General features: G+C 40.5%; 1 protein-coding gene across 2 annotated transcripts in view; it reads right to left on the reverse strand.

Moving 5' to 3' along the window:
* dlg1b (discs large MAGUK scaffold protein 1b) overlaps window positions 1-22,491 on the reverse strand; it is a 265,655-nt gene that overhangs the window by 17,706 nt on the left and 225,458 nt on the right. For both annotated transcript variants that reach the window (XM_084187957.1, XM_084187958.1), the window contains 3 exons: window positions 13,478-13,592; window positions 10,183-10,359; window positions 9,482-9,548 (listed from right to left, as the gene is read on the reverse strand). In XM_084187957.1, the coding sequence (XP_084044083.1) occupies window positions 9,482-9,548; window positions 10,183-10,359; window positions 13,478-13,592 (359 nt within the window). The remainder of the gene's footprint in view (window positions 1-9,481; window positions 9,549-10,182; window positions 10,360-13,477; window positions 13,593-22,491) is intronic.

Here is a 22,491-nt window from a genome sequence, read left to right on the forward strand (position 1 = left end):
CGATTTGTACTCTGACTCTGAGGCTAGCCCTGTAGCAAGGTTAGCATGAAAAGCTAAAGGTTGATATCTACTCTGACTCTGTGGCTAGCACTATAGCAGGGTAAGCATGAAGGTAAAGTTAGATTTTTCCACTAAATGGGGCCAGATACTGGCACAATCCTCAACAAGCCACATTTCAGAGCTGAAGTTATTTAGCTACTCAGCCACTTCAAGACCCAATATATCAGGCAAAAGGCTATACAGTATATACACTGAATATACAAAACATTAAGAACACCTGCTCTTTCCATGACCGACTGACCAGGTGAATCCAGGTGAAAGCTATGATCCCTTATTGTCACTTGTTCAATCAACTTCAATCCTTGAGACATGGATTGTGTATGTGTGCCATTCAGAGGGTGAATGGGCAATATTTAAGTGCCTTTGAATGGGGTATGGTAGTAGGTGCCAGGCACACCAGTTTTTGTCAAGAACGGCAACACTGCTAGGTTTTTTACGCTCAACAGTTTCCCATGTGTATCAAGAATGGTTCACCACCCAAAGGACATCCAGCCAACTTGATACAACTGTGGAAGCATTGGAGTCAACATGGGCCAGCATCCCTGTGGAACGCTTTCGACACCTTGTAGAGTCCATGCCCCGAGGCTGTTCTGAGGGCAAAAGGGGTGGGGGGGGGGTGCAACTCAATATTAGGAAGGTGTTCCTAATGTTTGGTATACTCAGTGTAATTAATGCTCATCAATACTGGTGTTGGATATTGATTTCCAGAGTGCTTGCTAATCAAGTTCAATTTATGACAAGGTGTTCAATTTTAGGATTTATGGTTGATTAGTAATACATATTTTAATATAAAATTCAGTACATATCTTACACAAGGTAAAGAAAGCTTCAAATTGTTGAAAAAATCCCAGAATAAATCCTTGTCAATAAAAGTCTCCAAAACACTAAGGGGGAAATTATGTATCGGAGCACGATGGGCGAGATTCTCCCGCTCTGTCAATCACCAATCAATCGTATGTGGAGAGCAAAGATCACTCATTTGCTACCTACTGGTGACTGACAGTAGGCTGATAATGCCACCCATCTTATGGTTATAAAGTGAGCATGTGCAAAGATGAGTGAGTAGTGAGGAAGCCTCGGAGAAAGCTTGGGAAGTAAAACGAGTTGACCTACGTCACAATTCTTAAGAGGCAATTGATTTGCATGCAAAATGGGATGCAGAGAAGGGAAAACCCCCAAAGCTAGCTTTTGTGCATACACATGCCAAGAGAAGCGATTTCACTGCTTTTGTTTCAGTGCTTTCTTATCCCCTATAACGCTAACAAGCGTAGCCATAAATATCGTCCCATTCCAAATCTTTCCTAAGCTCTAGATAGATCCAGTCATATCAGTAGTGTCTACTGGTTGGGGGCCAATTCAGTCCAACCTGCTTTGGGTTATTTCACTGCATCCAGGGCCATTCTGCACTGAGCATGCTGCACCTAGTGAGGAAAGTTGAAGACTATTGAGATAAACAGAGAGAGAGAGAGAGAGAAAGAGGGGGAGTGTGAGAGCAAGGAAAAGAGTTGGGTGGTGGAGGTAGTGGCAGAGGTAGCAGACAGTCAGAGGTCAATGGCAAGCGTATCTCTCCCTCCTTTTCCACTCATGCACGTTTTGTCTTTTTCAGTTTGCCTTGTTAGGAGACGGCGGCGTTGGGGTGTTTCGGTTGGTGTGTTAGGGCGCTTTTGCGGGGTGCTTTTTGGATGGTAACACATCTAGTCTATGGGCTCGCCCACCCAGGTTTGTCATTGCAGTTGTATTAAAAGTTATTAAAAAAGGGAAATGAATGACGGCTAGACTTGGGGCAGCGTCAGTCAAAAGGTCGTTGACACACATGCTGTTAACGAGCTGGCTAGCATTTCCAAACATTTAACATTAGTCACAATCAGATTGATTAGTATTTGTAAGTGGCAAGCAGAAAGTGCTCGTCAACTATACATTCAGTCAATACATATGAAATACTGCAAGTTACATTTTCTACTGTAAAATACTTAAAAGTGGATTCTGAAATTATTAACACCCTTGATAAAGACGAGCAAAAATGACTGTATAAAATAAATAATTGAAATACTGAGCTATATTGGATGCTCCAAAAAAATAAGAAATATTATTTTATACTAATACAATTGCTCAGAGAAAGAGATTTTATTTAACAAGTAATAAATACAAAAATCTCAAAACTGTAGGGCAAAAAATTACACATAAAACATTTTCTAAAATGTTTTATGAGTTGGAGAACACATTGGGAGGGATTGTAGACCATTCCTTCATAGAAATTCCTTCCAGATCCTTATGGACTGCCCTCTTCAATTCAAACCACAGGTTTTAAATGGGTTTCATGTCCGGAGACCAAGATGGCCATTGCAAATTGTTGATTTTGTGGCTAATTAACAATTTATTTGTGGATGTTGATGTGTGCTTGGGCTTATTGTCTTGCTGGAAGATCCACTTGCGGCCAAGTTTCAGCCTTCTGGCAGAGGCAAGCAGGTTTTGGCCAAAAATGTCCTGGTACTGGATAAAGTTCATGATGTCGCTGACCTTATAAAGGGCCCTGGGACCAGTGGAAGCAAATAGCCCCATAACCGGCGGCATCAACAGCCATGCCCCCTAAATAAACCCATGCCTTGTAGCCAAAGTGGCCATTTTGCCTTTCGGCTGAAAATAATAATTATAATTCCCTTCTCCCGGCTGCCAATCGCCGTGCCCCGAAGCACTGGTCACTCACATTGATCTCTCAGATATCTAAATTATTATTAGCCAATGCCCATCACGTGATTGGGTCCTTCTCACAGGCATCGCAGCTCCGAAGTAGGCTACAAGTGAAGACCGACACATCGGAAATGCAACGGCGTGCGTCCTTCTTATCGAATTCCGAGGCGCATATTGAAGATGTTAGAACTGTCCACATTTACTTTTCGTCAGCTAACAAGATGAGTAGGCCTATCGAACAGCAAAAGCACAAGCCTATGTCAATCTACTATCCCCATAGTACAAAAGTTTACCTATTCTATTGGTCAGCTTGTCCTTCTGTGCGAGAAATAAATATTCCAAACATACTCTGGGACAGTTGTGGGACGCGATAGATCCCAAAGTAATACTATACATAAAAAAACCTTTAAAAAACAAAATGAGGCTGATGCAACAGATTAGCTTAAAATGTTGATAAACTATTAGACTATTTCTTCACATTATAAGTGCAGCAATGCGCACACGGAAATCGGCTATAAACTCTAATATACCAAAATGCAATTAGCAGGAAAATGCTAGCAGTTTCAAAAATATGTGGACACCTGCTCGTCGAACATCTCATTTCAAAATCATGGGCAATAATATAGAGTTGGTCCCCCCTTTGCTGCTATAACAACCTCCACTCTTCTGGGAAGGCTTTCCACTAGATGTTGGAACATTGCTGCGGGGACTTGCTTCCATTCAGCCACAAGAGCATTAGTGAGGTTTGGCACTGATGTTGGGGGATTAGGCCTGGCTCGTAGCTTTCCAATTCATCCCAAAGGTGTTCGATGAGGTTGAGGTCAGGGCTCTGTGCAGGCCAGTCAAGTTCTCCACACCAATCTTGACATACAATTTCTGTATGTACCTCGCTTTGTGCACAGGGGCATTGTCATGCTTAAACAGGAAAGGGCCTTCCCCAAACTCTAGCAGCTCTAGCTGGACAGAAATTTGACGAACTGACTTGTTGGAAAGGTGGCATCCTATGATGTTGCCACATTGAAAGTCACTGAGCTCGTCAGTACGGGCCATTCTACTGCCAATGTTTGTCTATGGAGATTGCATGGCGGTGTGCTCGATTTTATACACCTGTCAGCAACATGTGTGGCTGAAATAGCCAAATCCATTAATTTGAAGGGATGTCCACATACTTTTGGTGTATGTAATTAAAAGTCTAATTAAAGTTTGGCTACATTTTCAGGCACCTCCCTCATGTCAGTGTCGGTCTGGATATGACAGACCGTAGCCAATACGCATAGGCTATAACCTACACTTCGACATGTAGGCTAATTATTTATGTACATTTACATACACTTAAGTTTTTCTTAAAAGAATAGCTACTGTTTTTTGGTTTAAAAATGTAATTGGATATTTTGGTTAATGGCCTTGGTGCCCTGGCAGATTGGGAACCTCTTGAAGGCCAAATGGCCTTGACCCTAAATGCCCGAAAATTCCAGACCTGCCCATAACATCAAAGATCCACCACCATATTTTACAGTAGGTATGGAGTTATTTTCTGCTCATACATTCTCATTTAGACGCCAAACCCACCGCTAGTGTGCATGGCCAAAGAGCTCTATACCTACTGTAAAATATGGTGGTGGATCTTTGATGTTATAGGGCTATTGTTCTTCCACTGGTCCTGGGGCCCTTGTTAAGTTCAACAGCATCATGAACTTCACCCAGTACCAGGGAATTTTTTATTTTTTTAAAAACTAAAATGTTGGTCTGGAGCCCTGAAGGTGAGGTATTTCTCAGTCCAGTCGAAGCTCTTCTCTGTCCTGGCACACCAATGGAACCAGCTTCCCCCTTATGCTAGGACAGCAGAGTTCCTGCCCATCTTCCGAAAACGTTTGAAACCGTACCTCTTTGAAGAGCATCTTAAATATCTCAGTCCCCCCCACCCTCAAAACTAAATTTGTGATTTGTGGTTGTCTCACCTAGCCATCTTGAAATGAAAGCACTTACCTCTGGTAAGTCGCTCTGGATAAGCACGTCTGCTAAATTACTAAAATATCAATGGAAAACTGGATCGTCAATCATTTTGACGTTTGAGATTTTTTTTTTTTGCTTTCTGTTTCTTTCTCTCTTTATTATATATATATATATATATATATATATATATATGTTTTTTTTTATATTGCAGATACATTGTAACTTCCATCAATGTAATTGTCTGCATCACCTCCAATCCCATGTTTTTTTTTCTCGCAAAAAATAAATAAAAATAAAATAAAAAAATAATATATATATATATATATATACACACACAGTTGAAGTCGGAAGTTTACATACACTTAGGTTGGAGTCATTAAAACTCGTTTTTCAACCACTCCACAAATGTCTTGCCAAAACTATAGTTTGTTAACAAGTCGGTTAGGACATTACTTTGTGCATGACAAGTCATTTTTCAAACACTTGTTTACAGACAGATTATGTCACTTATAATTCACTGTATCACAATTCCAGTGGGTCAGAAGTTTACATACACTAAGTTAACTGTGCCTTTAAACAGCTTGGAAAATTCCAGAAAATGATGTCATGGCTTTAGAAGCTTCTGATAGGCTAATTGACATCATTTGAGTCAATTGGAGGTGTACCTGTGGATGTATTTCAAGGCCTACCTTCAAACTCAGTGCCTCTTTGCTTGACATCATGGGAAAATCAAAAGAAATCAGCCAAGACCTCAGAAAAAAAATTGTAGACCTCCACAAGTCTGGTTCATCCTTGGGAGCAATTTCCAAACACCTGAAGGTACCACGTTCATCTGTACAAACAATAGTATGCAAATATAAACACCATGGGACCACGCAGCCGTCATACCACTCAGGAAGGAGACGCATTCTGTCTCCTAGAGATGAATGTACTCTGGTGGGAAAAGTGCAAATCAATCCCAGAACAACAGCAAAGGACCTTGTGAAGATGCTGGAGGAAACAGGTACAAAAGTATCTATATCCACAGTAAAACAAGTCCTATATCGACATAACCTGAAAAAGGCCGCTCAGCAAGGAAGAAGCCACTGCTCCAAAACGGCCATAAAAAGACAGACTACGGTTTGCAACTGCACATGGGGACAAAGATCGTACTTTTTGGAGAAATGTCCTCTGGTCTGATGAAACAAAAATATAACTGTTTGGCCATAATGACCATCGTTATGTTTGGAGGAAAAAGGGGGTCGTTTGCAAACCGTAGAACACCATCCCGACCGTGAAGCACGGGGGTGGCAGCATCATGCTGTGGGGGTGCTTTGCTGCAGGAGGGCCTGGTGCACTTCACAAAATAGATGGCATCATGAGGAAGGAAAATTATGTGGATGTATATTGAAGCAACATCTCAAGACATCAGTCAGGAAGTTAAATCTTGGTCGCAAATGGGTCTTCCAAAATGGACAATGACCCCAAGCATACTTCCAAAGTTGTGGCAAAATGGCTTAAGGACAACAAAGTCAAGGTATTGGAGTGGCAATCACAAAGCCCTGACCTCAATCCTATAGAAAATGTTTGGGCAGAACTGAAAAAGCATGTGCGAGCCAGGAGGCCTACAAACCTGACTCAGTTACACCAGCTCTGTCAGGAGGAATGGGCCAAAATTCACCCAACTTATTGTGGGAAGCTTGTGGAAGGCTACCCGAAACGTTTGACCCAAGTTAAACAATTTAAAGGCAATGCTACCAAATACTAATTGAGTGTATGTAAACTTCTGACCCACTGGGAATGTGATGAAATAAATAAAAGCTGAAATAAATCATTCTCTCTACTATTATTCTGACATTTCACTTTCTTAAAATAAAGTGGTAATCCTAACTGACCTAAGACAGGGAATTTTTACCAGGATTAAATGTCAGAAATTGTGAAAAACTGAGTTGAAATGTATTTGACTAAGGTGTATGTAAACTTCCGACTTCAACTGTATAAATACATATACATATATATACACACATATCATTTTTGAAAATATATTTCCCTTTATTACTTCCCCTGTAGCTCAGTTGGTAGAGCATGGCGCTTGCAACGCCAGGGTTGTGGGTTCGTTTCCCACGGGGGGCCAGTATGAAAATGTATGCACTCACTAACTGTCAGTCGCTCTGGATAAGAGCGTCTGCTAAATGACTAAAATGTAAATGTAAATTACTTCCCAACCCCACCACCCCTCCCCTAATTGGAGTAAACTAGTGAACAACAACGCTTTGGCCTCTACTTCCAGCTTATATACATTTTATGGACACAGTCAATTTTACAATAATTCTATTTTGTTTGTTTTTACTCCTGAACTTCCTCTACCCTCAACCTCTTTGATCATTTTCATGATGTCCATCCGGTTTGCTTCTATATGCCATATCTTTCTAACTGTGCTCTTTCACAAAAGCTCTCAACCTATAACCTATGTACTTATTATGGACACATTATGCTTTACATTAGTTATCTTGTTGTTATTAGTTGTTGTTAGTTGTTATTAGTCCGATCCTTCAGCTCCATTCAACACCCATCTATCTCTTAACACCATCCATATTGGATTTCTATTTGCCATATATTTTTCAACTGTACTTTAATGTTTCACAAAAGTTCTGAACCCTTCTATTCTCATTGTTTCTACAGATTGTAAATTGAAAATAAACATTTTTGCTAAATGTATTATTATATAATTGATCGATTGACTATGACTTTTCACATCACCCAGTAGTGCTATTTGCAGGGTTAGCTCCAGGTAAATATTGCAATCCTTCAGCCATTCCTGGACCTGTGACCAAAAACAAGCTACAAATGGACAGTACCAAAACAAATGATCTAATGTTTGTCTCTTTGCAGCAAAATCTGCAGAGCTGGGAAGATTGTATCCCCCATATAAATAACATTATATTGGTAGCAAGAATTTTGTATAATAATTTAAATTGAAAAATTCTATGTTTTGAATCCGGCGTCGTTTTGCGTATCAGTTCATAAACACTATGCCATGGAATCGGTACGTCAAAAATCTCTTCCCAACTATTTTGCAATCTACATGGGACGGTTGTCAATCCTTTGGTCCTGAAATTAAACTGGTATACTTTTTTATTTATCACAATTTTCTTTAACCAATCATGGTCTTTAATGCAGGGCCGACAGACAAGTTCCTTACTTTTTCACCCTTCCTCTTCCATTTTTGCAGTAATGCTGCAATTATTTGGTTGTAATTTTGGGTAGAGCAGACATTTCCAGTACTTGCCTTATATTATCTCCAATATATCGTCCATGTAAAAAACCTGTCTGATTAGAATGAATAATGTCCGACAATACCTTTTTAATTATGTGCACTATACATTGTTAGATTTTTTTTCTCCCATCACAACACTGAAGTGTAAGGGGCCTCCAATTTTTAAAATGGACTGGATCTTTATAGTTCCCACTTGTATCCTGTAACCTTCTTCTTGAGTGTCTGATAATCTACCATTTACATAGGAGTGGTTAAAACATGCTAATAACGGTCCTCTGAGTATATCAAAAAAGGTTTGGTATACCTCGACTGGTATGCCATCAAACCCTGGAGTTTTCCCGGACTTAAAGTCTTTAATTGCATCCAGAAGTTCCTCCTCTGTAATTTCACCTTCACATGAGTCTTTCTGTATGGCTGTTAATTTTACATTATCAATAGAAAAAAAATCCCTACAATTATCTTCAGTTAGAGGAGATGGAGGCGACAAACGAAAACATATGCTTAAAGTACTTTGCTTCCTCCTTCAAAATATAATTTGCTGAATCATGGGTGACTCTGTCATTCGTAACCAGTTTCAGTAAATTATTTTTAGTAGCATTTCTATGTTGAAGATTAAAAAAGAATTTGGTGCATTTTCCCCCATATTCCATATTACACTTGATCTTTCTTGAATAAGTTTCTCAATTTCTTTTGGTTTTTCCTCTAGTTTATTATGAGCCTCTATGTTACAGTTTTTATTGCTATCTATCTGTTCTGTTAGACCTATTTCCTTTGTTAGTATTGACTCTTAACTTAAATTGCTTTTGTTTGAGATGAGTACTGAATTGCATGGCCTCTAAAGGCATATTTAAAATTGTCCCATACAATAAGGGGATTTGCTGTACCTATGTTATGTTGGAAATATTCAGTTATAAATTCCTCTGTCCTAGTTAAAAACAAGTTATCACCCAATAGGCTTTGATTAAATGTCCAATATCCTCGCTCACGTGGAAATTCAATAAGAGTAATGTATATGCCAATTATATGATGGTCCAACCGCATTCTGTCCCCTATCAACACTTTTTAAACTTTTGGTGCTAACGAGAATGACATAAGAAAGAAGTCAAGACGACTAGCTTGATTGAGTCTCCGCCATGTATATCTCACTAGGTCAGGATAAAAAGTATTACTTGTTAAACCAAATATCTTTCTCTGAGCAATTTTATTAGTATAAAATAATCTAATTCCCCAATTTTTGGAGCATCCAATATAGCTCAGTATTTAAATTATTTATTTTACAGTCATTTTTGCTCATCTTTATCAAGGGTGTCAATAATTCCGGACCCCACTGTACATTCCGAATGTTAAGGTCATCCTGTATGCAGACTATATGATTAAATCTGAAATCATAAATTTCAAACCCTAATTAAACACAATGCAAGTATTGCTAGTAAGTGTCACAATACTAATTAATCAGATCAAACACTAAAGCTAATGTACCTCCTTCTTCATAATGATACAAAGAGATGACAGTCTGTTACTTACCCCTCTGTCTCGCGACTTGGAGTTGAACTTGACCGTCTTTAGCCGCGCCCTCTCTTTCTTCTCCACCCTGAAGGTCATGAAAGTTCATTAGAGGTCATTAACCTGATAAAATATGTCAGTAACATGTTTGCAAGATTCAAGAGTCCCTCCCTGCTTATTCTCTTTCCTGATTCCAACAATTCAAAATTCAACGTTTGTTAGACGTTTTCATAGCTCAAAAGTAGTCTTCTTTTGAGTGAACTATTTTGTAGATCCTATTGTATGCAACAATCCAATATGAATGGTAAAGATAAGCACCACGCAATTTCGAGATTTGCAGTGCTCATCTTCTCCATTCATTTGGGGCCCTGACATACAGGACATCGGACACCGAGAGAAGTATCTAGATCCAGACCACTCAGTGGCCATGGATAAATATTCAGAAACTGTCTAATGGAAACCAAATCTTAGGCAGGGAGAAACCTAATATGTGCCAAATAAATTTTTAGAACGGCAAGTTCTTTAAAAGTAAATGTGTTTTGCAGTCACAGCATTAATTGTGTAGGAGCTGTGGACTATGGCAGGGATAGGCAACTTGTCGTGGAGGTCCGAAACACTTTTGGTTTTTATTCTCTCTGTCTAATCAGGGACCGATTCAGACCTGGGACATCAGGAGTACAACTAACTACGAGTTAGAAGAGAAAAACAGGAGGGGGGTTTACCTTCTCTTGCTGGGGATGACACCCACTTCCTCGGCCTCGCCCTCCGGGGTCACCTGCCGCGCCTGCCACCACTCGTCGTCTGAGGCGTTCACCACATGCAGGATGTCCCCGAATTTAAAGTTGAGCCCCTGAGAGGGGAGCCCTGAGTCCTTTGTCTTGTCATAGTCGAATAGGGCTCTGGAAAGAGTAGGAAACGAGTCACACTCAGTGAGTTTGATCATTTAGATGTGGTCATCTGGCTGGCATATGGCTAATATTTGATTACATTTATTTACATTTATGTCATTTAGCAGACACTCTTATCCAGAGCGACTTACAGGAGCACAGACAGATTTTTCACCTAGTCGGCTCGGATTAGAACCAGCGAGCTTTCGGTTACTGGCACAACGCTCTTAACCACTAAGCTACCTGCCGCCCCAAACATTATACAACTACAGATGTTTCTGAGACCACAAAAGTAGTACAATGTTAAGATAAGTCCACATCCCACGCCATTGGTTGTGTTGATCCAGCTATATGCCTCAACTAAATTAATGGAAATATGAGCACTGCAAATTTAGAAAACATACAGTGCTTATCTTTTCCATTCATTTTAGATTGCGGAATATAGCTCAATCTACAAAACAGATGGCCTGAGACATGGAATTAACTCAACAGAAGAATACTTTTGACAAACTTCTAAAACATCTGAAATGTAGATTTATTTAGGTTAAGCAGGGCTCTAAAGTGCGACCAATTTGTTCGCATATGCAACCAAATATTTTGCTGTGCGACCAGGACTTTTAATTGGGGAGCACCAATGCGACCCAAAAAAGAATCCAATATTTTTGTTTAATTTTTATTTATAATAATTGTTGTAATGATAAGGCTTCGCTGTACCACTGTTTCCTGAGCGCAGATTATTTAACATCATGCACCATTAATACAGCGAAAACTGCTAGTTTCTAACCAAAACAGTTCAAAAGATCTGACCCATATTACCGGCGCAACCTTTTTTTCTTCCTGTCACAGAAACCATGCTATAAAACTATTTGTGGGCCGCATTTGTTTTACACCTTGCTCAGTCATGTTTGTTACCTCATTAGCTAGCTAGCTAACAACCTGGTAACTTTACCAGAATATCCCCCCGCCCCACCACATTTTTTTATTTAACCTTTATTTAAGCACCAAGGTCTCAATTTGGGGGCACAGAAAGTAAAAGGGGATAGCTTCTTCAGGAGATCAATGATCTTAGCAATGAATGAATGATAGATGTCTTGCATGTCGTCATCACAAACTTGACGCTCTTAAAGAGCGTACCATTTTCAATTTAATGCATCTCAATAGTGATTTTTACATCATGTAGAAACCTTATATTCCACAAATGGCTAATTTCAATGAAGCCGCGCTTCTTAACACCCGCTCGCTTAATCTGGAAGCCACCTGCACCAATGTGTCGGAGGAAACACCGTTCAACTGACGACTGAGGTCAGCCTGCAGACGCCCGGCCCGCCACAAGGAGTCGCTAGAGCACGATGAGCCAGGTAAAGCCTCCCCGGCCAAAGCCTCCCCTAACCCGGACGATGCTGGGCCAATTGTGCGCCACCATATGGGACTCCCATTGTGCGCCTATTCCATAACATGGGGCTTGTGATAGCGGCCTTTTTCTACACGAGAGGATCCGGACAAGAAATTAGCCACGAGATTGTCTGTAAAACCCAAACCGTGTAAGCTACAAACCAATATGTCACCAAAATCGAAAGCGGAGATTCTCGTGAACACGAACGTGTTGGTTGTCCTGCTCTACGACACACACAAGCTTCAAGGGAGCCGTCAATGTAACACAGTACCAGGCTGCAGAAATTGCAAAAAGTGCAAAGGGGGTCAAATGTGCCCAAAATAACGTGACCAAACATGGCTCTAAACATTTTCCCTTAAGTTTTCTTATACACTACATGACCAACAGTATGTGGTCACCTGCTCTTCGAACATCTCATTCCAAAATCATGGACATTAATATGGAGTTGGTCCCCCCTTTGCTGCTATAACAGCCTCCACTTCTGGGAAGGCTTTCCACTAGATCTTGGAACATTGCTGCGGGGACTTGCTTCCATTCAGCATTAGTGAGGTCGGGCACTGATGTTGGGCGATTAGGCCTGGCTCGTTGTCGGCGTTCCAATTCATCCCAAAGGTGTTGGATGGGGTTGAGGTCAGGGCTCTGTGCAGGCCAGTCAAGTTCTTCCACACCGATCTCGACAACCCATTTCTGTATGGACCTCATGCTGAAACAGGAAACTGTTGCAACCATGTTGGAAGCACAGAAGATGTCTAGAATGTCACTGTATGCTGTAGCGTTAAGATTTCCCTTCACTGGAACTAAGGGGCCTAACCCGAACCATGAAAAACAGCCCAAGACCATTATTCTTCCTCCACCAAACTTTACAGTTGGCACTATGCATTTGGGCAGGTATCGTTCTCCTGGCATCCGCCAAACCCAGATTAGTCCGTTGGATAGCCAGATGGTGAAGCGTGATTCATCACTCCAGAGTCCAATGGCGGCGAGCTTTACACCACTCCAGCCGACGCTTGGCATTGCGCATGGTGATCTTAGGCTTGTGTGCAGCTGCTCGGCCATGGAAAACCATTTCATGACGCTCCCGATGAACAGTTGTTGTGCTGACGTTGCTTCCAGAGGCAGCTTGGAACTCGGTAGGGAGTGTTGCAACCGAGGACAGACACTTTTAACGCGCTAAATACTTCAGCACTCGGCGGTCACGTTCTGAGAGCTTTGCGGCAGAGCCGTTGTTGCTCCTGGATGTTTCCACTTCAAAATAACAGCACTTACAGTTGACCGGGGCAGCTCTAGTAGGGCAGAAATTTTACGAACTGACTTGTTGGAAAGTAAAAGGCCAAATTCAATGTTTCATAAAATTATTTTGTCATATTTTTTTGATACTTACAAGGGTACTAAAACTCAAAATCAAGTTGCTAAATGATACATTTATTGACCATTTTAAAACAATTCCATATGTTAGCTTAGTAGATATTGCGATATAAGGGCTTAGACCTACAGGGGTTAAAGCTAATGGTCATTTACATTTCGGGGGAACCTCTTTTGGTGATTTAGGTCTTACATTTTACATTACATTTACATTTACATTTTAGTCATTTAGCAGACGCTCTTATCGAGAGCGACTTACAGTTAGTGAGTGCATACATTATTTTTTTATTTTTCATACTGGCCCCCTGTGGGAATCGAACCCACAACCCTGGCGTTGCAAACGCCGTGCTCTACCAACTGAGCTACATCCCTTACCTAACGTAGAGTGACCTCTTCTGGCTGGTCCGCAGCGAGCCCGACCCCGAGCTGATGCTGCTGTTCATCATCTGTTCTCGCAGGTCGTGGATCTTGGCTTCAAACCGACTGTACTCTGAAAGGAAAACATAAGCAAAACAGACACAATATCGGCTTAGTTCATTTAGAACAAAACATTAAAAAATGTATACAAAATGTAACTAAAAGAAACAAAAAGGCCACGTCCCAATAATCTCTCCTTCCTCCCAAAGTGTGCACTTGTTCCCTTCACTGATTTGAAAGGAAATGACTGGCGTAAAAAATATAGTGGAAACTCCCTCTAGCCCATTCCTCTACCAATCCAATGCGTTCATTCCTCTATCAATCCAATGCGTTTAGATTTGTGGGAAGTAGTGAACGAGCGTAAACTTTAGAAAGAAGATATTATTGGGACACACCCTATAATATGGGGTCCAAAATTGACACCCTTGATAAAGATGAGCAAAAATGACTATATAAAATATATAAAAAAAGGGAAATTATATTTAATACTAATACAATTCCTCAGAGAAAAATATTTAGTTTAACAATTTTAGTTTTTTTCTCAAAAAGGGCTCAAATTATTGACACCCCTGTTTTTAATACCTTTCAATACCTCACCTGGTGAGGATAACGGCACTGAGCCTTAAAAAAAAATAAAAAATGAGATTGGAGAACTCATTGGGAGTGATCTTAGACCATTCATCCATACAGAATCTTTCCAGATCCTTGATATCCTTCGTCTGCGCTTATGTACTGCCCTCTTCAATTCAAACAAAAGGTTTTTAATGCTCTTCATGTGGATGGCTTGTTGGTGAGTGTTGCCTAATAATTTCAAGTATATTTGCCATTGCTAAAGCAACTTGAATTGTCCTAATGGTCCTCTCTTCGTAGCAATGTTTTTATTTTTACTAGTCAAGCCACAACTGAGCAAGCCAAATAAAACATTTTGTCTGTACTCAAGCTCTGACACTAGCACCTCTTTCAGTCTTTGCAAGTTTTCTTTCTTCGCTTTTTTTGGTTACACCGTTGTATTTCATGGTGTTGTATATTCCCCACGGCTTTAAAGGGCTGAAATGTAAACAGCCATGGTCGTGCACGAGCACTGAGGCTGAGAACAATTGGTATTTATCAATGTTATCTCCTACCGGTGTGCGTATGACGCTCGTAGGATTGTTTGATAAATTTCTACGCGTACGACCATTCTAAATTCCGTTAGTAAGTAGTACGTTAGAATTTGCCTGTGCCAGGAGGCTGAAACTTGATTCAAGTGGATCTTCCAACAAAACAATAACCCCAAGCACACATCAAAATCCACAAAGAAATGGTTCATTGACCACAAAATCAACATTTTGCAATGGCCATCTCAGTCTGTCTCCGGACTTGAACACCATTGAAAATCTATGGTTTGAATTGAAGAGGGCAGTCCATAAGCGCAGACAAATGATATCAAGGATCTGGAAAGATTCTGTATGGAGGAGGAATGGTCTAAGTTCACTCCCAATGTGTTTTCATAAAACATTTTAGAAAAAGGCTCAGTGCCGTTATCCTTGCGAGGTGAGGTATTAATAATTTTGACCCCTACCTTTTTGAGACAAAAAGTATTACTTAAACAAAATATATTTCTCTGAGCAATTGTATTAGTATAAAATAATTTCAATTTTTTTGGGAGCATACAATGCAGCTCAATATTAGATTTGTATTTATTATTTTTTTTCAGTCATTTTTGGGCACCTTTATCAAGGATGTGAATAATTTCGGATCCCACTGTACATGTGCAGGTAGGTGATAAAGGGAGCGCTTACCTGACGTATACATTCCTTTTAGAAAAAACAAGAGCGAAACTAACAATACATAAAAAATTGTGTCAGGGGCAAGGTCTCCATCGCTCAATCTCCATAACACATTCACTTTGACCTTCAAGTTGAGACATATCGATCACATCTTACAATATTTTATTGCATTCATCATTTCCTTACACCGCGACTTAATAATTCTTCAAGTCAGTTGAATCAATGCACTTTTCTGCATCTACTGAATGTATTAACATTTGTTTTGGCAAACATGGCCTGAGAAAGCAAAATAGCTTAAACAATGAAGGTATACAAAATCTCACAAAGACTGTAGATCAGCTGAGCTATTAATTTCTTTGGAAGTAAACATGAAAATATACAATAAAAAGGGGAATGCATTGAAGTGCATACTAGTTCTTAATCAAAATGGAGGTAATGGCAGGGTGAAATCTCCCCCATTTAGCTTGAGTGGACCATTGTGCTCAGCAATGGAATGACATCTTAAACGGCAGATCCCGTTCCACTGCAAGTGGAAAAAGTGACCACAAAACCTCCCGTGGAAACGTGATATGGGATTCACTGTGACGTCATAACAAGTCCCATCAGGATAAAGACATTCAGGAAGGCCTGACGTTGCAGTTACAAATACCTTGCACAGAGCTGACATGATTCCCTATTCTACATGACAGAGAAACAAGTCTGTTCTACACAGTGTATTTCTAACGCAATGTGACGTTGCACTCCACTGAATGCGCTCATGGTTGGAAACAGACCATGGTTCAGATACTATTCAAAATCAATACAAATACTTTAGCTGTGTTTGATTGAGCTTGCCTGTGGCAATGGAACCAATTGACAAGTGCAAACCCTGCCCACCTGGCACTCCAGGCAGGCTAAGGCAAACTTCAAAGAATTAAAACGATTTCAAATAGTATATAAACCTAGGTCTGTCTGGTGGGAGATTCAATAGAAAGTCATTATATTTGACATAGATGAGCAGTGATACAGTTGGAAAGCAGTTCCGTTAGTAAGCAACTGTTACATTTTACCATTTGTAACGTGACATTACCCACTTTCCAAGCGTATAATGGACTCACTTATCATGAAGGATATTGGTTTGTAATGTAATAATGCACCATTATAATATGGAAAAGAAAAGAGACAGACCTGGGTTCAAATACTATTTGAAATCTTTCAAAACGTTTAGCGTTTGCTTTAGCCTGTCTGGAGTGCCAGGTGGGCGGGGTTTGCCATTTTGCGACTAATCAATTGGTTCCATTGCACCATGCAAGCTCACTCAGGCCCAGCTTTAGTATTTGACATGATTTCAAATAGTATTTGAACCCAGATCTAGAAAGCGACAAACATAAGGTGGAAGAGACTCCCTGTGATGTCATTACAAACCCTGAACCTTCTCCAAAACCCCCAACGAGGAATGCCTCAATATCGCATAGAGAAAAAAAAGTTTGTCAGTTATTTTGAGATTGAGATGATTATAACAACAAAATCAATAGAATCAATCCAAAAGCTAATTAATTCATAAAACACTGCAACAAAAAAAATATTTAAAAACCTCTAACCCAGAGACTATTTTGCACATAACCTGCACTGCTAACTTCTAAAGCACAGTATTACTTCTTAACACTATGTCAATAATAACATTACCCCCTACGTTTCTATCTTTTTTCTGTTCCTCCTTGATGTTATTTAGTACTTACAGACTGCTCCCTGGACTGGTCCAAGTGAGGTTAGAGGGGGGGGGGGGGGGGGACAAGGCCATGACTCCGATTGCAAACTATTTCTACTTCTGATAGTTGGTGTAGTCCACGGTCCTAGTGGTGTGTGAAGCAGAACCTCGACTAAACCAGCTCGAGCCAAGTGATAGAACATCAATACTGAAGGGCTCCTCTCTTTGTATCTTCGTTTTGTAAAAATTTTTGGGGGGTAGATCAGCTTTAATATTGCAGATAGATTGTAACTTCCATCAATGTAATTGTTTGCATCATTTCCAATCCCTATATATATATACACATACACATATACACACACACACATATATATACATACATACATACATACACACACACACACACACACATACATACATACATACATACACACACACATATATATATATACATACATACATACATACATACATACATACACACACACATATATATATATATATATATATATAGTCATGGCCTTATATATATATATATATATATATATATACACATATACACACACACACAGATACAGCTCTGGAAAAAATTAAGAGACCACTGCAACTTTTTCTTAAATCAGCATCTCTACATGTATGACAGCCATTCCATTCCAGTGTCTGTTGAATTCCAACACAGGCACACCTCATTCTACTGAATTAGGTACTGATTAGGTGATCACATGAACCAAATCTTATTTAACGAGGAAAAGTATAAAAACCACTGCTGTGGTCATCACTATCCTCTTGCAATAGGACCAGCTGGATGGCAAAAACAGTGCTAATAGTACCTCAAAAGTAATATTAATCAAAAAATAACTATTGACCATGCCAAAAGAGTTGAAAAGGAAAGTTTTGAGTGAGGAAAAGAAGGGTTCAATTCTGGCTTTACTGGCAGAGGGATACAGTGAGCGTCAGGTTGCTTCCATCCTTAAAATGTCAAAGACGGCGGTTCATAAGAACAAGGTCAAGCAGCAGACATTGGGGACAACAAAGCTACAGACCGGCAGAGGGCGAAAACGACTCTCTACTGACCGGGATGACCGCCAACTCATTCGAATGTCACTCAACAACCGTAGGATGAGAACAAGTGACCTACAAAACGGCAGCTGGGGTGAAGTGCACGGCGAGGACGTTTCGAAACAGGCTCCTAGGGGCAGGGCTGAAGTCGTGCAAAGCTAGAAAAAAGCCCTTCATTACATTTTAGTTATTTAGCAGACGCTCTTATCCAGAGCGACTTACAGTTAGTGAGTGCATACATTTTCATACTGGCCCCCAGTGGGAAACGAACCCACAACCCTGCCGTTGCAAGCGCCATGCTCTACCAACTGAGCTACAGGGGACTATGTTGACTTCATCAATGAGAAGCAAAGAAGACCCAGGCTGAGGTTTGCAAAAGACCATAAGGATTGGACTGTAGAGGACTGGAGTAAGGTCATCTTCTCTGATGAGTCTAATTTTCAGCTTTGCCCAACACCTGGTCATCTAATGGTTAGACGGAGACCTGGAGAGGCCTACAAGCCATAGTGTCTCACACCCACTGTGAAATTTGGTGGAGGATCGGTGATGATCTGGGGGTGCTTCAGCAAGGCTGAAATCGGGCAGATTTGTGAATCAAGCCACATACAAGGTTGTCCTGGAAGAAAACTTGCTTCCTTTTGCACTGACATTGTTCCCCAACTCTGAGGATTGTTTTTTCCAGCAGGACAATACGCCATGCCACACAGCCAGGTCAATCAAGGTGTGGATGGAGGACTACCAGATCAAGACCCTGTCATGGCTAGCCCAATCTCCAGACCTGAACCCCATTGAAAACTTCTGTAATGTGATCAAGAGGAAGATGGATGGTCACAAGCCATCAAACAAAGCCGAGCTACTTGAATTTTTGTGCCAGGAGTGGCATAAAGTCACCCAACATCAATGTGAAAGACTGGTGGAGAGCATGCCAAGACGTATGAAAGCTGTGATTGAAAATCAGGGTTATTCTACCAAATATTGATTTCTGAACTCTTCCTAAGTTAAAACATTCCTATTGTGTTGTTTAAAAATGAACATGAACTTATTTCCTTTACATTATTCGAGGTCTGACAACACCGCATCTTTTTTGTTATTTTGACCAGTTGTTATTTTCTGCAAATAAATGCTCTAAAAGGCAGCTCAGCAAGGAAGAAGTCACTGCTCCAAAACCGCCATAAAAAAGCCAGACTACTTTTTGCAACTGCACATGGGGACAAAGATCGTACTTTTTGGAGAAATGTCCTCTGGTCTGATAAAACACAAATAGAACTGTTTGGCCATAATGACCATCGTTATGTTTGGAGGAAAAAGAGGGTGCTGTGCGGGTGCTTTGCTGCAGGAGGGACTGGTGCACTTCACAAAATAGATGGCATCTTGAGGAAGGAAAATTATGTGGATATATATTGAAGCAACATGTCAAGACATCAGTCAGGAAGTTAAAGCTTGGTCGCAAATGGGTCTTCCAAATGGACAATGACCACAAGCATACTTACAAAGTTGTGGCAAAATGGCTTAAGGACAACAAAGTCAAGGTATTGGAGAGGCCACCACAAAGCCCTGACCTCAATCCTATAGAACATTTGTGGGCAGAACTGAAAAAGCGTGTGCGAGCAAGGAGGCCTACAAACCTGACTCAGTTACACCAGCTCTGTCAGGAGGAATGGGCCAAAAAACACCCAACTTATTGTTGGAAGCTTGTGGAAGGCTACCCGAAACGTTTGACCCAACTTAAACAATTTAAAGGCAACGCTACCAAATACTAATTGAGTGTATGTAAACTTCTGACACACTGGGAATGTGATGAAAGAAATAAAACCTGAAATAAATAATTCTCTCTACTATTATTCTGACATTTCACATTCTTAAAATAAAGTGGTGATCCTAACTGACCTAAAACAGGGACTTTTTACTAGGATTAAATGTTATGAATTGTGAAAAATTGAGTTTAAATGTATTTGGCTAAGGTGTATGTAAACTTCCGACTTCAACTGCAGGACTCGTTTTACTGTGGATATAGATACTTTTTTACCTGTTTCCATCAGCATCTTCACAAGGTCCTCTGCTGTTGTTCTGGGATTGATTTGCACTTTTCGCACCAAATTACGTTAATCTCTAGGAGACAGAATGCGTCTCCTTCCTGAGCGGTATGACGGCTGCGTGGTCCCATGGTGTTTATACTTGCATACTATTGTTTGTACAGATGAGCGTGGTACCTTCAGGCGTTTGGAAATTGCTCCCAAGGATGAACCAGACTTGTGGAGGTCTACAATTTTTTTTCTGATGTCTTGGCTGATTTCTTTTGATTTTCCCATGATGTCAAGCAAAGAGGCACTAAGTTTGAAGGTAGGCCTTGAAATATATCCACAGGTACACCTCCAATTGACTCAAATGATGTCAATTAGCCTATCAGAAGCTTCTAAAGCCATGACATCATTTTCTGGAATTTTCCAAGCTGTTTAAAGGCAGTCAACTTAGTGTATGTAAACTTCTGACTCACTGGAATTGTGATACAGTGAATTATAAGTGAAATAATCTGTCTGCAAACAATTGTTGGAAAAATTACTTGTGTAAAGCACAAAGTAGATGTCCTAACCAACTTGCCAAAACTATAGTTTGTAAACAAGAAATTTGTGGAGAGGTTGAAAAACAAGTTTGAATGACTCCAACCTAAGTATATGTAAACTTCCGACTTTAACTATAACTATATATACACATACACACAGTGGGGAGAACAAGTATTTGATACACTGCCGATTTTGCAGGTTTTCCTACTTACAAAGCATGTAGAGGTCTGTAATTTTTATCATAGGTACACTTCAACTGTGAGAGACGGAATCTAAAACAAAAATCCAGAAAATCACATTGTATGATTTTTAAGTAATTAACTTGCATTTTATTGCATGACATAAGTATTTGATACATCAGAAAAGCAGAACTTAATATTTGGTACAGAAACCTTTGTTTGCAATTACAGAGATCATACGTTTCCTGTAGGTCTTGACCAGGTTTGCACACACTGCAGCAGGGATTTTGGCCCACTCCTCCATACAGACCTTCTCCAGATCCTTCAGGTTTCGGGGCTGTCGCTGGGCAATACAGACTTTCAGCTCCCTCCAAAGAATTTCTATTGGGTTCAGGTCTGGAGACTGGCTAGGCCACTCCAGGACCTTGAGATGCTTCTTATGGAGCCACTCCTTAGTTGCCCTGGCTGTGTGTTTCGGGTCGTTGTCATGCTGGAAGACCCAGCCACGACCCATCTTCAATGCTCTTACTGAGGGAAGGAGGTTGTTGGCCAAGATCTCGCGATACATGGCCCCATCCATCCTCCCCTCAATACGGTGCAGTCGTCCTGTCTCCTTTACAGAAAAGCATCCCCAAAGAATGATGTTTCCACCTCCATGCTTCACGGTTGGGATGGTGTTCTTGGGGTTGTACTCATCCTTCTTCTCCCTCCAAATACGGCGAGTGGCGTTTAGACCAAAAAGCTATATTTTTGTCTCATCAGACCACATGACCTTCTCCCATTCCACCTCTGGATCATCCAGATGGTCATTGGCAAACTTCAGATGGGCCTGGACATGCGCTGGCTTGAGCAGGGGGACCTTGCGTGCGCTGCAGGATTTTAATCCATGACGGCGTAGTGTGTTACTAATGGTTTTCGTTGAGACTGTAGTCCCAGCTCTCTTCAGGTCATTGACCAGGTCCTGCCGTGTAGTTCTGGGCTGATCCCTCACCTTCCTCATGATCATTGATGCCCCACGAGGTGAGATCTTGCATGGAGCCCCAGACCGAGGGTGATTGACCGTCATCTTGAACTTCTTCCATTTTCTAATAATTGCGCCAACAGTTGTTGCCTTCTCACCAAGCTGCTTGCCTATTGTCCTGTAGCCCATCCCAGCCTTGTGCAGGTCTACAATTTTATCCCTGATGTCCTTACACAGCTCTCTGGTCTTGGCCATTGTGGAGAAGTTGGAGTCTGTTTGATTGAGTGTGTGGACAGGTGTCTTTTATACAGGTAACGAGTTCAAACAGCTGCAGTTAATACAGGTAATGAGTGGAGAATAGGAGGGCTTCATAAATAAAAACTAACAGGTCTGTGAGAGCCGGAATTCTTCCTGGTTGGTAGGTGATCAAATACTTATGTCATGCAATAAAATGCAAATTAATTACTTAAAAATCATACAATGGGATTTTCTGGATTTTTGTTTTAGATTCCGTCTCTCACAGTTGAAATGTACGTATTTACAGACCTCTACATGCTTTGTAAGTAGGAAAACCTGCAAAATCGGCAGTGTATCAAATACTTGTTCTCCCCACTGTGTGTGTGTGTGTGTATATATATATATATATATATATATATATATATAAATAATTCAAAACATATATATTTTCCCCTAACCCTACCACCCCTAATTGGAGTAAACTAACGGCTTATACATACTATATACATTTTACGGACG

This window comes from Coregonus lavaretus, assembly GCF_964263955.1.
Source record: "Coregonus lavaretus genome assembly, chromosome: 23".
Classification (NCBI taxonomy): domain Eukaryota; kingdom Metazoa; phylum Chordata; class Actinopteri; order Salmoniformes; family Salmonidae; genus Coregonus; species Coregonus lavaretus.